A 14,399-nucleotide genomic window follows, 5' to 3' on the forward strand; every position below is an offset into this window, starting at 1 on the left:
CGGCAGTCAACTCTGCACAACCACGGACCCTTTGCCCACATTAATGAATATGTTGTCTCGAGTAGTCTAGGCTTGACTTATTTTCAGCACTCCTCTCAGACTTTTTCCTCTGTGAGCGCACTTATGAGTCGTTGTTTGGTGCGGTTGGGAAGGATTTCGTCTGACATGGCACGGGAGGAGGGGAGGTTGGGGGAATTATCGACCAGCCAACTGTGTGAAGGACTTGGCGACATAATGTTGGGTTGCCTTTGTTGGTATGTTCCCAATGGAGTTTCGCATTCGCAGCTGCGTCCCAAAGCTCGTCTCCTCGTGGGCGTCAGAAGTGTCCCAAGGCAATAGCAACCCTGGGGACAATGCGCATTACCGAATTCGATCATGCCGAACTGTGGCGACGGAATCATGTTGCTTCATTCGAACCATTCGTTCGCCTCCCATCCTCGCGCCCAAGGACTGAGTTGGGACGAACGGGAGGACACCTGTATGAGAGAAGAGTATAAGACGACGCTGGGCTTTTGTGAGCGAAGGCGTTCAACACGAGGACGCATGTGCCATTTCTGTCTATCTTTCTCATTTCACCGACCGCCACCTTGGTATATTATGAACGTAGCCCTAGATGTCTTCCGAGGTTGGCTCGACGTATTCCAAATCGGGATTGTATTGTGGTATCTCTATGGTTGCAAGTTTCCCCCCAGGCGCCCTCCTCATCTGTTGGGTGACTTTCTTTTTTGAGGCTGACTAGACCCGACATTGGCATCTCTGCGAAGGACCTCACGTCAGTTGTTGGCTCGGCGCGTTGGATCGATTAGCCAGAAACAGTGTCGATGGACCCAGGACCCGGCGAGGTAGGTGGAACGGAGCCCTTCTGCTGCCTCAGCTTCTCCTCGAATTTGGCAAACTCCCTCGTGGCAATTTCCTCCTCCTCATCCATCACCTGGATGACTCCTTTCACCTCTTCAATCTAAACCACACAGAGTCAGCACGGGTTCTCTCACACACACAAGCCTACCTACACTCTGGAAAATAAAGGCAGTAGAACTTACGTAGTGCATCAACATTCCCTCGATACCATTCTTTAGTGTGACCGTGCTCGAGTCGCACGTCCGGCACGCACCCCTCAACTTCAACAACACATTTCCATCTTCGAACCCGCGGAATTCAATATCACCACCATCCTCCTGGATGGCTGGCCTGATCCTGGTCTCGAGCAGCTCCTTGATCATGCCGACTACCTCGCTGTCGTTCTCATCGTATGCGAGGCTGTCAACCTCCTCCGGGGGGCCGCTCGCAGCACCAGCGTTGTCCTTCTTCTCCACGACATTAACAATCTTCTGACCACTCGTGACGGCCTCGGTGATGAGCGAGAAGACCTCGGGTCGGATGTGTGCCCAGTTCGCATCCGCGTCCTTTGTGACCGTGATGAAATCCGCGCCGTAGAAGACCGACTTGACCCCGTCGATGTTCATGAGCTGCGCGGCCAGCGGCGAGGGGTGCGGCGGGGCGATGGTGCTGCGCGGGTTCAGGTACTCGATGAAGGGCGTCGATAGGTTCTCAGGTAGGATTCGATGGTTTGGTAGGAACTTGAGCGCGTCTGCATTGGGTGTGCCCTCGGTCTGGATGAATATAGTGCGTCGGCCGAGGGTGGCAGGTATGCCCACGGTGAGCGAGGATCGTTTGAGGGCCAAAGATGGTCGTGATGTGGTCGCAAGGGCGGGGAATGGTGATGACGGGCTGCTGTGGATTTGCCTCCTTGCGAGCGCTGTGAGGTTTGCACCGAGGCAGGCCCGTGATGCCCGCACCCGGGAGGAGATGCTCTGTGAGGACGTAGAGATTCTTCGTGGAATCATTGTGACTTGCATTATTAGTTTGAATCCATAGGAGATGTTGAGAGAGAGAAAGAGGAGAAGAGAAAGGGGCAGAGCCAAAGTGTCGTGTTGCACCTTTTGTGTTGTGGCGATGAGAAAACGGACAGCCAAAAGTGTTGTCGCCTTTCGTAGCTTACCTCGCTGACAAAAGCGAAAAGAATTGTTTGCCCGTCAACTTTGCGTCATCCCCCTCAACAGGCTACCCCAGATCCCCCACTTCATGGTCCACCCCTGCAGAAACTTTCAAGTCATTCCCTAGCGCAACTCACTTGACTGCTGCAACCCTGCTCAAATCTTCAACAACGCCGTGTTTCTCTCGTACAGCTTCTACTATTTGTTTCTTATTCCCTCCTCTCAGCACCCATGGGGCTGACTTCTACTTCAAACCATGTCAACAGGTGTTGAAGACATGTCAGATGGTTCTGGTGGACCTGCCACTACCACTCCTCCTGCTGTTGTTGCTGTTGCCCAGGATAGCACTAACTCAGCTGAAGATACTGACCCTGCTGCTGCTGCTGCTGCTATTGCAGGTGACCATGGCGAGGAGGCAATAGCAGAGGAACCACAAGCTGCTGAAAAGCCAAAACCGAGGCTATGTGGAATCTGCGAGGAGCAGGAAGGCAAATACAAATGCCCTCGCTGCTCACTACCCTAGTGAGTGATCAATGAAACTGCCAAACATACATACATGCTGGGCCAACAACCTGTACTAACAGAACCCAGCTGCTCTGTGGTCTGCTTTCGCTCCCATAAGGAGAACCACCCGCCCGACCCCCCTAAGCCAACCCTACCTCCCAAACCATCGACTCTAGGAGCCAACCAAGATGCCTCCTCCAAGACCCGCAAGCGCAACGCGCATCCGTTCAGCGTGCTCGACGACTCGCCCGAGCTGCAGCGGCTCTTCAGCAAGTACCCACGGCTCCCTTCCAAGCTCGCCAAGATCAACGCCGCCACCCTCCCGCCCAAAGATGAGCAGCAGCAACCCCCTGGCCGTGGAGGTCTGCCCTGGACGCTGGCCCAGGCGCCAGGGTACCAATCCAAGAAGCCCAAGTGGACACATGACACAGGCCTCAAGCGTGGCAAGGAAGCCCTCCGCAAGGCGCGCACAGATCCTGGCGAGGATGGCGATGCCGTGCGGGAGTACTGCGATCTGGTGCTGCATCTGCTGGCTAGGGAGGAGGACGTCAAGGTCAACGTCACCGACCTGGTGCGGCAACAGGTCACGCAGGAGGATGTCAAGCTCATTGAGGATCTGATGAAGGCGGAAGAGAAATGGGCTTGAGAGGTATCCATCTACCCGTGAGCCCATCTGCCAAGTCACGGGCAAGGGACCCACCTACCTGCCTCTACATGACGAAGCAACAACGCGCATGTGGAGAATCTTTTGCGACTGAATATGTGGGCTCATAAGTATGTCTATCCTTTTCCCTTGAACGACGATTGTGCCATCGTTACGTTCTTTGCAAGGCCCATGTCAGCGCCAACAATCGTTTTCGCTGCTCTTGAACTGACGCCAACTACGGGTGCCAATCTTCTTTAGCCTCGTCGACCACGCCAAAGCGTGGCTACAAGAGATCGTGACAGCCTGTGCACAGGCTGCGGGCCCAAGATGGTTGTGTAGGTACGGTAGCTGTTCGAGACTAAGTGTTATCCGAGACACGTGTGCTGTACGTCTGGCCAAGGGGCGCCGGTTGGATGCCGGTTCCAAGGGCAGTCTGCCCGCTGCCGTTCGGGCAGCGTTCCCGGAGGAGATAAAACACTGATTCTTCGTGCTTGTGGTCAGTCCAAGGGCCGCTTTCCAGTCCACGAGGTCTCAAGGCGCTTCGAGATATCTTGGGCTCCATAATCAGCCGCTTCTGCGGCTGTTGGCTCGTGTCACTGCTGTCGTCTTCGGTATAGGGACTATGCCAAACACGAGAGAGTAGTTGCAGAGCCTCCATCAGCATTTGTACAGAAGTAGGTTTATGCCTAGACGATACCACCATAGTAAATCAAATGGAAGTCATTACAATTAGCAAAGTCCCTGGTTAGTAACTTGACGGTGTGACAAGCAGTTTGTGTGTTTCCTGACCGAAGCTTCACTCATTGTCTTGCTACCCACTGCTTGAGAAGAGGTCATCTAAGTTAAAGATGAACTTTTTTCTTCGTACAGATATTGGGTTTCCCATGGGGCCAAGGGTGCTAACCAAGTAATGGCTTGGCTACGAATACCTCCAATGCTAGTCTCCTATTTACGCCCCTTTGCCCCCCCCCCCCCAAAAAAAAAAAGTAGTCCATATTATGTAATTGCATTCATCTTCAAAGCAATGCGGTATAATATCAAAGATTATGATTGCATGGTTGCAAACATTGTGAATTCCGCATAGATCTCTGTCCGTGTTGGTGGGAGCCTTCTTTTTCCCCCCGGAGGGGCGGAGGGGGTTGCTTATTCAAATTGCTAAGGCCGGCCAACCCCAACCCTATGGATCAAAAATTTCTAGCCTGCGGTCGAATGCTCCGTTTACTTTCACCCACGACTGCCGCCTCATGGATTTTCTCATGACCCATGAACATCTTATTTTTAATATATAACTGGAACCTTCATCATGGCATTTATGATACCCTAGACTGACTAAAAGAGAAAGAGGACTTGGAACACCACTATTTGGTTCACGGTAGACATCCCGTTATGATTGTCATTGGACAAGGCCAGACCGAGACAATCCATTCATTCATCCAACAATAGACAACAACAAGACAAAATGCCCATCAGTCTGCGACAGGGCTTAGACCGGGATGTCTACCAGATCGTGAGAAAGTTCGAAGACGACTATATCAACGAGACGGGTAGACAACCCCGTGTCACCATCAGCGTTGTCTACGAGTACATTCAGCGATCCAACTCGAGCCTGAAGAGGCAGAAGAAAAGGCCGCTGGAGGATGCCATAGAGCGAGTACTCGCCGTGCGCAGGGAAGAGGACAAGGAGGATCGGGACTCGGACGAGGAGCTGGAAAAGGAGCTGCAGACAAAGGCGGCCGGGGCGAAGCGCACAAGGGAGGAGAGAGACGCCTCGCTGCTGAACAAGCAGCTCACAAGGCATTGGAACTTCAAAGCTTCAGGCAGCGGCAGCGGCACTGGGCCCTCCAGCACAGCAGCACTCAACTCAGCTGCCTCATCCACGGGGACAAAGACGCCGACCGCACCAGACGCCATGGATCTCGATGCCGGCTCGGCGCCACCAGTTGACCGCCAGCCCAACGGCGAGGCCAAGCCGAAACGCAGGCGCAAGGACCTGAAGGAGATCGACCGCTCGCCCCCGCAGGACATCAGCCTCGCAGACCTTGCCGGCCTAGACAAGGCGCTCGAGCGCCTCCGCAGGTCCGTGTTCATCCCGCTGCGCTGTGCAGAGGTCCTGTCCGAGCTCGGGTACCAGCCCAACGACGGGGTGCTCCTGCACGGGCCATCGGGGTGCGGCAAGACAGCGCTCGCGCATGCACTGGCTGCAGAGCTGGGCGTGGCGTTCATCCCCGTCTCGACGCCGAGCCTGGTGGGCGGGACGAGTGGGGAGAGCGAGAAGAATATTCGCGATATCTTTGACGAGGCCATGAGGCTTGCGCCGTGTTTGGTGTTTCTCGATGAGCTGGACAGCATCGCGGGAAAAAAGGACAGCGCGCAGAAGGCCATGGAGGGGAGGATCGTCACGGAAATTTGTCATGGCATGGACAGGCTCGGGCGGCGGGGTGGCAGTGGCAGTGGAAACAACATTGCGAACGGTGCTGACGAGGGCTCATCTTCCAGAGGAGGTGGCAATGTCGTCGTGCTTGCGGCCACTAACAGGCCAGACAGCATCGACCCGACCGTCCGCCGGCGGTTCGGCGTCGAGGTCGACATCGGCATGCCCAACGAGGCTGCGCGGGAGAAGATCCTCCAGTCCATGACCCGGGATCTTAAGCTCGCCGAGGACGTGGACTTTGCCGCCCTCGCTCGACTCACGCCTGGCTACGTGGGCGCCGACCTCCGGCACGTTGTCTCGGCCGCCGTGTTCGACGCCGCGGAGGCGTGCATAGGCCGAGGCGCAGACACCCTCCCGCGAGAGCCTGACCAACCCTCGCAGGAGGCTCTTCCTGCCGATGACGACCTCACGATGGGCTCCATCACAGAGCCAGACCTGACCTCGGCCCAGCGCCTGTTCCGCTTCACCACAGCCATGACAACTGACATCGACATCACCTCTGCTTCCATCACCATGGCCCACCTCACCACCGCCATCAGCGCCGTCCAGCCGGCCGCCAAGCGCGAGGGCTTCAGCGCCATCCCAGACACAACCTGGGCCCACGTGGGCGCCCTGGCCGACGTGCGCAAGAAGCTCGAGATGTCCATCATCGGGCCCATCAAATACCCAGAGCGTTTCGCCCGCGTGGGCATCAAGTCCGCCGCGGGGATCCTCCTGTGGGGGCCCCCAGGCTGCGGCAAGACCCTCGTCGCCAAGGCGGTGGCCAACGAGTCCAAGGCCAACTTCATCAGCATCAAGGGGCCCGAGCTGCTCAACAAGTACGTGGGCGAGTCGGAGCGGGCAGTCCGGTCGCTCTTTGCGCGGGCGCGGAGCAGTGCGCCCTGCATCCTCTTCTTCGACGAGATGGATGCGCTGGTGCCCAAGCGGGACGACTCGCTGTCGGACGCGAGCTCGCGCGTCGTCAACGCCCTGCTGACCGAGATGGACGGCGTCGAGGACCGCAGCGGCATCTACGTCGTCGGCGCCACCAACAGGCCGGACTGCATCGACCCGGCCATCCGCCGCCCTGGTCGGCTGGGCACCAGCGTGTTTGTGGGCCTGCCGGCCAGGGAGGAGAGGGTCGATATCCTGCGGGCCATCTACTGGAACACCATCGCCGGCGGCAAGAAGGATGCCGGGGCGGCCGAGGAGGAGGGTGTGGCCAAGGTCGAGGAGCGGCTCCGGGCCATCGCCCTGGACGGCAGGTGTGAGGGCTTCTCGGGTGCTGATCTGGGCAATCTCATGCAGGCTGCCGCGCAGGCGAGCCTGGAGAGGACATATTACCACGGCGGCGGGGACATCAGCGTGAACCCTGGCGGCAACGGTGGTAGCGAGGACGAGGACGAGATCACTGCCGAGGACTGGGAGAAGGCTCTCAACGAGGTCAAGCCCAGCGTCAAGGACGACGGGAGGTATGACCCGGCACAGTTTGACAAGGTCCTCTGAGGTCTGTCTACCTAAGCACGCTTGCCGTAGTCGTATCCTATTCTTTCAGCAGCAAAAGGAATTACTGACTACTATCCCAATACTTCATGTCGTAGAACGTGCTCAGAACAATCTAACTCGCTTAGTAAACCATTCCACAAAAGAGGTGATGAATTTACTAAATCACTTTGACATGTCTACGTTGATGCAGCATTCTGGTTTGACTTAAAAGAATACCCAGTATGCATTAATTTTGATTGAGGCGAGACCCCTGTTACTGTAGACCTACCATGATATACCACCCCCCCCCCCCAGAAAATATGCATATTTCAAATTCGAGGTTTTGCCCAGCATGTACTTGAGATGATCGGCATGAATTATGCATCCACTTTGTATACTGTGTTTTAGCTGATGCAACTCGGAGAAGGTTGGCTGTCGCTCGGTTGATTAACGAATCCTTGCCGCAACCTGCAGGATGCAAGACACAAAGAAACGTGATGGGCGCCCACTGCAGCTCGGTACTATAGCGGATCCATCCATCCGCTCCCCCCCGTTCAACCCAATTCCGTTCCCTCGGGCCGGCATCTGCGCGCGCGTGTGCATTTGTGTAACTGTGACATCACTAAATTTTTGAGACCAAAAGATTTTGTGGTTGGGACGAACATCTCTTAGGGAATTTTGGGTGGTTGAAAGATTGTAATAAATCGAAGAGGAGAGTCATTATAAAAATTTTGGTGGTTTCCTAGAAAGACGACGCAAGACACGCCACGCCGGAGGAAAAGAGCAGCTCTATGTCTATAGTACAGAGGCGATGACTGATCACCCCGTCCGTCTTTTCCGTCTCTCTGTCTAACGTGATGTAGTAATGTAAATCGCGTCCCGTTATATCGTTACATCCAAACTCCGTTGACCAAGCATGTTTGTTTATTTCGTGGACTCCCGCAGGTAGCTAAATAAGAAGGATCATGTCAGCAGTGTGCGCGTGAGAAAGACCTCTGAGAAAACAGAGAGAATAAGGGGCCCAAGGAGAGCCTCGAGTAGGGCAGAGACATACGTGATCAGGTCGTTCCTGTCCTTCTCCTTCTTCAGGCCACCGAAGGCCATCTTGGTGCCAGGAATGTACTTCTTGGGGTTCTCGAGGTAGGCGAACTATAGTAGACAAATGTTAGCAACAGGTCCTTTTCGCTCCACCACTCACTCCCCCAGTGTGCGGTTGTCTGATGTTCAATCTTGCCAAGAACGTACCAGAGTATCCTCCTTCCACTCAATACCCTTCTGCTTGTTGGCATCCGTGTAGGAGTAGCCCTCAACGGAACCAGTGTGGCGACCGAACAGGCCGTGCAGGGCAGGTCCGATCTTGTTGCCGCCGCCAGCCTCGACGGTGTGGCACTGGGCGCAGCGGGTCTTGAAGAGGTTGGCACCCTTCTTCGAGTCACCTAGAAATCGAGGATTAGCCAGAGATCCAGACATGTTTTGGTGCGCGTTGTGCTGTAATAAGTACAAGAACTTCGTGACGAGGGACGAGCGACACCCTCAAGATCTCGAGAAAACACATCCTCTCGGTTACTGCCAGCGCAAAAGCCCGATCTGACCTGAACACTTTGTCTGTTCGGCCGTTACAGACCATCCCCAGATCTTGTGTTCAGGCCAAATTGGCAGTAGCGCAAGAGGTGCGATTCAGGAAAATACCTCAAGGGCTGCGAGTCGTCCAGGCATGACTGCTGGTGCCGAGGCGCCCAGTCAGGACACGCCGAAGGGCACCTCGATTGCTCCGAGTGTCGCCAAGGGGTAGACACATCAGGAATGATGTTGTCTTGTGCTCCAATGGCTCAGGCAAAGAAGGTTCTTGAAAGGATATCGTAAGACGCGGGAGGAAAGCAGCGAGGATACGTACCGTCCTTGAAAGGCATCTTGTCGGTGTTGAGATATTAGAGGATGTGATAGATTGAGAGATATTAGTGTGAGGAGACAGACTGCTGCTCGAAAGGTTCGACAGTCAGGAGATTTATGTGAGGTGTAGTAGTGGTGACGGAGGAATGGAAGAGGAAGGGGGAAGAAGAAGAAAAAAAAATTGCTGAGTTGCCAACACTGCGCGAAAAGCAAGGCCCCGGGCCAGGAAAAGCGTCTATGAGCTCAGCATTCTCCGGGGGAAAAGCAGGCTAGCAAGGAGCCACGCTGTGGCGCAAGCGGACCCAATTGCTGATAAAAATGGGACTGGCAGGGGCAGGCAGGGGAATTCCAGCCAGTGAGAGTCGCAGTGATGGTCAGTGAGTCCAGGGACTGCAAAATAGAACGAAAAGCAGCCGGAAGGGAAAAAGTCGGGCTTTGCATGACACATAGAAATATTTCTGCAGGCCCCCCTGCAGTCCTAACCCCCTGCCCGCCCTATGGGGCGCTACCGAGCCTGCCTGCCCGAAGCTGCTAACCGCTCAGAAGCTATGAGGAGCTCCTTTTGGTACCCCTACAATAGCTAACCGTAACAGCTGACAGACGAAAAAAAATCCCCCCTCCCAATAATCCTGGACTGAATCTTCTGGAGCCATTCAAGCGACCTCAAAGGGGTGCAGTGGTCCGAATACGGATTACTCTGCGAATAGGATCGAGTTCTCTCACACCAAGACTCAAGAGAGAGAGAGAGAGAGAGAGAGAGAGAGAAAAACTTTCGAGGCAGGATAGTTTCCATTGCTAATATGGCGTCCACCTTCTCGATCCCCCGTTTCCTCCTCCCGAGGTCCGGCCTCCTCTGGCGGGGGGCAAACCTCGGAAGCCCCCGGGCAGCCCGGACTAGCATCACCACCAGCACCGAGACTTTTGCCGTCCGGTACGCGTCGTCGTCCTCGTCAAACATCGCCAAGGATGCCAAGGGCAAGCCCATCGTGCTGGAGAAGCCAGCGAGGTTCAACCCGCCCTCGCACGGCGCCCGGCTGCCCAGCAAGAAGAGCCGCCCGCAGCAGCACTACGGCGGCGACCTGTCCGCCGACGATGCTGCTGCCCAGAGGAGGAGGGATTACCCAGGGATGATGGCCCCGCAGGGCACCTGGGCGCACTGGTTCTGGGGTAGCAGGTGGCTGCACCTCTGCATCACGACGGTCAGTGGTTTTGTGTGTGTGTGTGTTTGGTGTGCTGGGGACAGAGGAAAGGGGGTTGACGAGCTGATTGGCTTGGTTTGACTGGCTTAGTGGACTGACATTTCAATTTGTATAGGGCACCCTTTTCAGCCTGGCTGTGTATACCTACTCCGAGAATTTCAAGGCCACCTCTCCCTTTGCCGAAATGCTCCCCTCCGGCGCCGACTTCTGGCAGCACCCCATCATCTCGCTTCGCACTGCGCACGAGGTCTGGAAGCTCACGACCCTGCACAACTCAGCCGTCGTTGCGGACAAGCGCAAGAAGAAGGTTGACGACGTGGCTAAGCGCTCCGAGTATCGCAAGGCTCATGGGCTTGAGCAGAAGGGTGGCTTTGGAAACTGGACCGCAAGGGAGGATGATCCGGAGAAGTTGCAAGCACCGCCGGGAAAGAGAGAGAAGTGGCTGGGGATCTTTTGAAAACCGGTGAACTTGTGGATTGGTGGGTATTCCATTGATTTGCGGCCAAGCAGGGCCGCAGATGCTGCTACAAGCATCGCCCAAAGAGCACCGACCCTCTATCGGCCTTGTGCGAGTCCTTGAGCCGTATGTAGCATCTGCAAGTCAACTCCTCTTCTTCTCAAAGAGTGAAGAAGACTTCATGTCACGTCGCAAGCCTGTCGAGACTCGCGACTTGACTTAGACTAGGTGAAATATCTGGTCTCTGCCCCTGACCGGGCATACCTCATCCCAGCTCTACAGCTTTCAATCCATCCAAAACCTCGTCCGCAACTCCGTCCTTCTCCAATGCCTTTGCAATTATGGCGCCTATAATGGCAACCTTGGCTCCGCCCCTGGGCGCCTTCCACACTCCCTCCATGGGCTCCGCCTCCGCGGTCCGCACGTCGGTCTGCTGCTTTGTCTGGCCAGTCGTACCTGTATTCGTAACGTCAGTGGCCCGTGGGACACCTGGTGGTGTCAGTCGTGACGGGGGATCGATCGTCCGTATCGACAGTAGCCTTAGATTCCGCTTTGCGGCAGAACCGTCGACATCCATTGCGCCGTCATCGCCACCACTCGATGAGGCAGCTGTATCTGCCACGGAGATCGCCAGCGCGACGTCTGCAACCGCCAGCTCCTCCTTGGCCGGATCGAATATGATGTTGTCGCCTACCGCCATGACAAGTAGCGTAACAGGAGGTCTCGACAGCGACACGCCGCCCGTCTGCGGGTAGAGATATATCGACGAGTCCCAGTCGTCGTCAAACAGAGGGTCCTCGTCACCTTCGGACTTCAGTCGTGGCAGCCGCGTTGCGAGCAGTGCGAGGTGTGTCGTGAGTGAGAGGAGGGGTAGCGGGTATGAGAGGGGTGGCGAGATGAGGAGGATCTGTGGGGTTTTGTGTTACAATTGTCAGTATAGACCATGCCCACGGCGATCCTCAAAGCATCCAGAGGGTGCGAACACAGAAAACATACATCAAGGTACAGCTTCCAGTGGAACCGCCTGTTGATCCATAATCTCTTCACAAACTCCCCATCCGCCAGCAGCGCCTCGGCGAGCATCTCTGCCAGGTAGATGGTATTCGCATCGTCATCCCTCGTCCCTGGTATCTCGACTGCGATCTCGACCCAGCCGGCCTCGCCCTCCCGCTTCTCGTCTGCCCCATTCTCATCGTCATCATCGTCCCCGCCAGCCTCGATCAGCTCCGTCTCGCGCAGCGTGTTCCCCGCCCCATACCTAGCGCGCGTCCTCTCCACCTCCGCCTTGACGCCCACGATGGCCTCCGTCCCGTCCGCGAAGCATATGCGCGCGCTGCCGTTCGTTCCTGGCAGGATATCAGTCTCGGCACTGAGGGGACGGAATTGCGACGCTGAGCGACCGTCTGGGCGGAGGGGCGGGCTGAGGGAGAGGGAGGCGTGGAGGTAGGCGAGCTCGGCGGGGGAGAGGAGCATATGTTGTGTCGAGGCCATGGCGATAAAAAGGAAAGCCCTGAGGGCGAAAAATTCAAGGAGGACTTGTGTGTCAGGGCTTGATAGACACAATTATTTGCCTGGCGCAGCTTTCAGAAGGAGTTCAATGGTTATTGTGCTTCTTGGTGAGGTTGAGCTTGCGGACTGGTTTAAAAAAAAAATTGAGGCGGCAGGCAAAATGAAAGCTCTATTGCCGGCCGGGCACGGTCCAGTTTGAGTGTTCCACTCATACAGTTAATGTAGTGAATATACCTTCACTACTTATCGATAAGCTGCATTCGTCAAAAAGTTCCTATTGCTCAGACGAAAAACAACAAGCCGGCGCACAATTGTGTGGCGTTCTCCTCCGTTTCCTATCTCTTCACCTCACTCTCTTCAGAAACACTCTGCGCCTACATCATGCTTTCCCGGTACTCAACGAGGCTGCTCGGGCAGCGCGCCTGGGCACTCCCAGGTCCAATCATCGCAGCCTCGACGTCGCGCCTGCTCGCCGCCCATGGAGGCTTCACACTCACAACAGCAAAAACACAAAGGCGATCTTCGTCCTCAGAGCCGCCCTCTTCCTCTATCTCCTCCTCTAAGGCCTCTCCCTCTAAGGCCTCTCCCTCTAAGGCATCTCCCTCCAAGGCCTCTTCCTCCAAGGCCTCTTCCTCCAAGGCCTCTCCCTCCAAGGCCTCTCCCTCCAAGGCCTCCTCCTCTGAGCCCTCCCCCTCTGAGCCTTCCCCCTCTGAGCCCTCCCACTCTGAGCCCTCCCCACCTGAGCCCTCCCCTCCTGAGCCTTCCCCCTCTGAGCTTTCCCCCTCTGAGCCCTCCCTCTCTGGGCCCTCTGCCTCTGAGTCCTTCCCCTCTGAGGCCTCCTCGTCTAAGGTCTTTTCCTCCCCTCCCTACCCTTCCATTTATGAAAACCCTCACCTCTCCCCACCCTGGACTTTCGAGAGCCTCTCCAGGCGCGAGCGGGATGCCTACATCAAGCACGGCCCCAACTTCCTTGAGAAATTGGGCAAGAAAGCCCGCAAAATGGCAATCGAGGCATCCCAGGCTCGTGACCGCCTCGCCCGCGAACTTGAGGAAGAGCTCGGCCCGGACTGGTACGACATCCACCTCGAGGCGACCCGCATAGTGACTGAGCGCGAGCCCATATGGAAGAAGCTTTGGCCGCTCAACAATATCTGGCGGGAGAACACCAAGATCATGAACGGGGTGTTCGAGGACGAGACGCTGACCAAGGAGGAGCAGCAGGAGCGCTATAATGCCGCCTCGGAGAAGCGGCAGGCAGCGAGGTTAGAGCGGAAGGCAGTCAAAGAAAGGATCAGGGAGTTGAGAAGGCAAGTTAGCAAGGAACTCAAGGCGGCTCGCGAGGCGCAGGCAAAGAGTGAGGTTGCTACGGACGATGGGGATGCTGCGCCTAAGGCAACGTGATCCCCTCCCCCCGCCCCCCCCCCCAAAAAAAAAAGAAACAAACAACTATTTCTGGGTCGAGGCCCATGGTGATGGGAGGGAGAAATCCTCCTCAAATCCGACTCGCGGGCCCATGCAACCGCCTGAGCAAGCAACTGTTGGAGCAGCGTGGCCTAAAAGATCTCCAACACCTCCTGCATACAGATGGGCAACAAGCATCATGCGTGTTCTTGTTTGGACCTGGTGCTTTTTGCGCTACCATACGAAACGCAGCGTGCCCTGCAAGCTGTTCCTCTCACTAGCCAGCACCAAGGACCCTTTCCACTGGTCTCAGAGGCTCAGTGCGTGGCACTATAGAGTGTCAGGAGGGTGACAAAGACTTTTGTACGACGCAATCGAAACTGATCAGCTATGTGCGAGATGCTACCAGGCCAATCACTTGTTCTTACAATACGGGGAAAAGTGTTTTGTCCGGTCACCTGCTTGGATAGGGAAATGTGGTGGATGTACACAATCTAGGGCGTATATTGGAGAGAGAGTGAAGATTCTACGGCTGTGTGTGTATATAAACATGCCCGTTCCAACGTCAACTTGGCATGGAGCTTGACGACCATGCTCCGGCACACACAGCCCATTAAAAATACTCGTGCCTAAAGGTTCGACGTTGTCATTCGACGACGGATGATGGTCACTACAAAATGGGGTTTTCAGGTCGACGGATACTCATACCGTGTCGAGGTCTGGGCTAGGTACTAGACGGCATCACGACATACAAGTTTGACGGTCCTTGTTAAGCTTTCTATGCAAATTTCGTCTGCTACCCACGCAAACATACCCAGGCCCTACTCCTCGTCCATTGTGATTTGCACCCATTGCGAGGGGCACGTATGTATAGAAATTCCCAGCCTATTTTCCAAACCCAGAA

General features: G+C 55.8%; 6 protein-coding genes across 6 annotated transcripts; 4 read left to right on the forward strand and 2 right to left on the reverse strand.

Annotated features, from left to right (window-relative positions):
- Positions 1-640: 640 nt before the first annotated feature.
- On the reverse strand, positions 641-1,844 carry M406DRAFT_346224 (NifU-like protein; the record flags this gene model as incomplete). Its single annotated transcript, XM_040922165.1, has 3 exons — positions 641-958; positions 1,041-1,728; positions 1,822-1,844. 3 exons carry the CDS (start codon positions 1,842-1,844, stop codon positions 803-805), a joined length of 867 nt encoding a protein of 288 aa, XP_040777187.1. The 3' UTR covers positions 641-802.
- A 434-nt stretch (positions 1,845-2,278) lies between these two features.
- On the forward strand, positions 2,279-3,871 carry M406DRAFT_346225 (uncharacterized protein; the record flags this gene model as incomplete). Its single annotated transcript, XM_040922166.1, has 4 exons — positions 2,279-2,392; positions 2,422-2,516; positions 2,586-3,272; positions 3,403-3,871. The coding sequence occupies 3 exons, from the start codon at positions 2,279-2,281 to the stop codon at positions 3,142-3,144; spliced, it is 768 nt and encodes a 255-aa protein (XP_040777188.1). The 3' UTR covers positions 3,145-3,272; positions 3,403-3,871.
- A 732-nt stretch (positions 3,872-4,603) lies between these two features.
- M406DRAFT_256009 (AAA-domain-containing protein) lies at positions 4,604-7,060 on the forward strand (the record flags this gene model as incomplete). The annotated part of the gene is made up of 2 exons (XM_040917071.1): positions 4,604-5,588; positions 5,643-7,060. 2 exons carry the CDS (start codon positions 4,604-4,606, stop codon positions 7,058-7,060), a joined length of 2,403 nt encoding a protein of 800 aa, XP_040777189.1.
- A 649-nt stretch (positions 7,061-7,709) lies between these two features.
- Positions 7,710-9,052, reverse strand: CYC-1 (electron transporter activity protein). Its single transcript, XM_040915183.1, has 4 exons — positions 8,934-9,052; positions 8,285-8,475; positions 8,094-8,188; positions 7,710-7,988 (listed from the first exon to the last, which is right to left on the reverse strand). The coding sequence occupies exons 1-4, from the start codon at positions 8,947-8,949 to the stop codon at positions 7,964-7,966; spliced, it is 327 nt and encodes a 108-aa protein (XP_040777190.1). The 5' UTR covers positions 8,950-9,052; the 3' UTR covers positions 7,710-7,963.
- A 483-nt stretch (positions 9,053-9,535) lies between these two features.
- On the forward strand, positions 9,536-11,125 carry M406DRAFT_356243 (uncharacterized protein). Its single transcript, XM_040923392.1, has 2 exons — positions 9,536-10,128; positions 10,244-11,125. Exons 1-2 carry the CDS (start codon positions 9,730-9,732, stop codon positions 10,583-10,585), a joined length of 741 nt encoding a protein of 246 aa, XP_040777191.1. The 5' UTR covers positions 9,536-9,729; the 3' UTR covers positions 10,586-11,125.
- A 1,734-nt stretch (positions 11,126-12,859) lies between these two features.
- Positions 12,860-14,297, forward strand: M406DRAFT_356244 (uncharacterized protein). Its single transcript, XM_040923393.1, has one exon. It carries the CDS (start codon positions 13,094-13,096, stop codon positions 13,493-13,495), a length of 402 nt encoding a protein of 133 aa, XP_040777192.1. The 5' UTR covers positions 12,860-13,093; the 3' UTR covers positions 13,496-14,297.
- The last annotated feature ends 102 nt before the right edge of the window (positions 14,298-14,399 follow it).

Source organism: Cryphonectria parasitica (assembly GCF_011745365.1).
Source record: "Cryphonectria parasitica EP155 unplaced genomic scaffold M406scaffold_4, whole genome shotgun sequence".
NCBI lineage: Eukaryota > Fungi > Ascomycota > Sordariomycetes > Diaporthales > Cryphonectriaceae > Cryphonectria > Cryphonectria parasitica.

What these genes read in the sequence shown, in the direction of transcription:
- CYC-1 (XM_040915183.1), bottom strand. An exon ending in AGTGGAAGGAGGATACTCTG is followed by an intron (nt 8,189 to 8,284) that starts GTACGTTCTTGG and finishes TGTCTACTATAG; the next exon opens with TTCGCCTACCTCGAGAACCC. An exon ending in GACAGGAACGACCTGATCAC is followed by an intron (nt 7,989 to 8,093) that starts GTATGTCTCTGC and finishes CTTCTTATTTAG; the next exon opens with CTACCTGCGGGAGTCCACGA.
- M406DRAFT_356243 (XM_040923392.1), top strand. Translation starts at nt 9,730, where the DNA reads ATGGCGTCCACCTTCTCGATCCCCCGTTTCCTCCTCCCGAGGTCCGGC. An exon ending in TGCACCTCTGCATCACGACG is followed by an intron (nt 10,129 to 10,243) that starts GTCAGTGGTTTT and finishes CAATTTGTATAG; the next exon opens with GGCACCCTTTTCAGCCTGGC.
- M406DRAFT_356244 (XM_040923393.1), top strand. Translation starts at nt 13,094, where the DNA reads ATGGCAATCGAGGCATCCCAGGCTCGTGACCGCCTCGCCCGCGAACTT.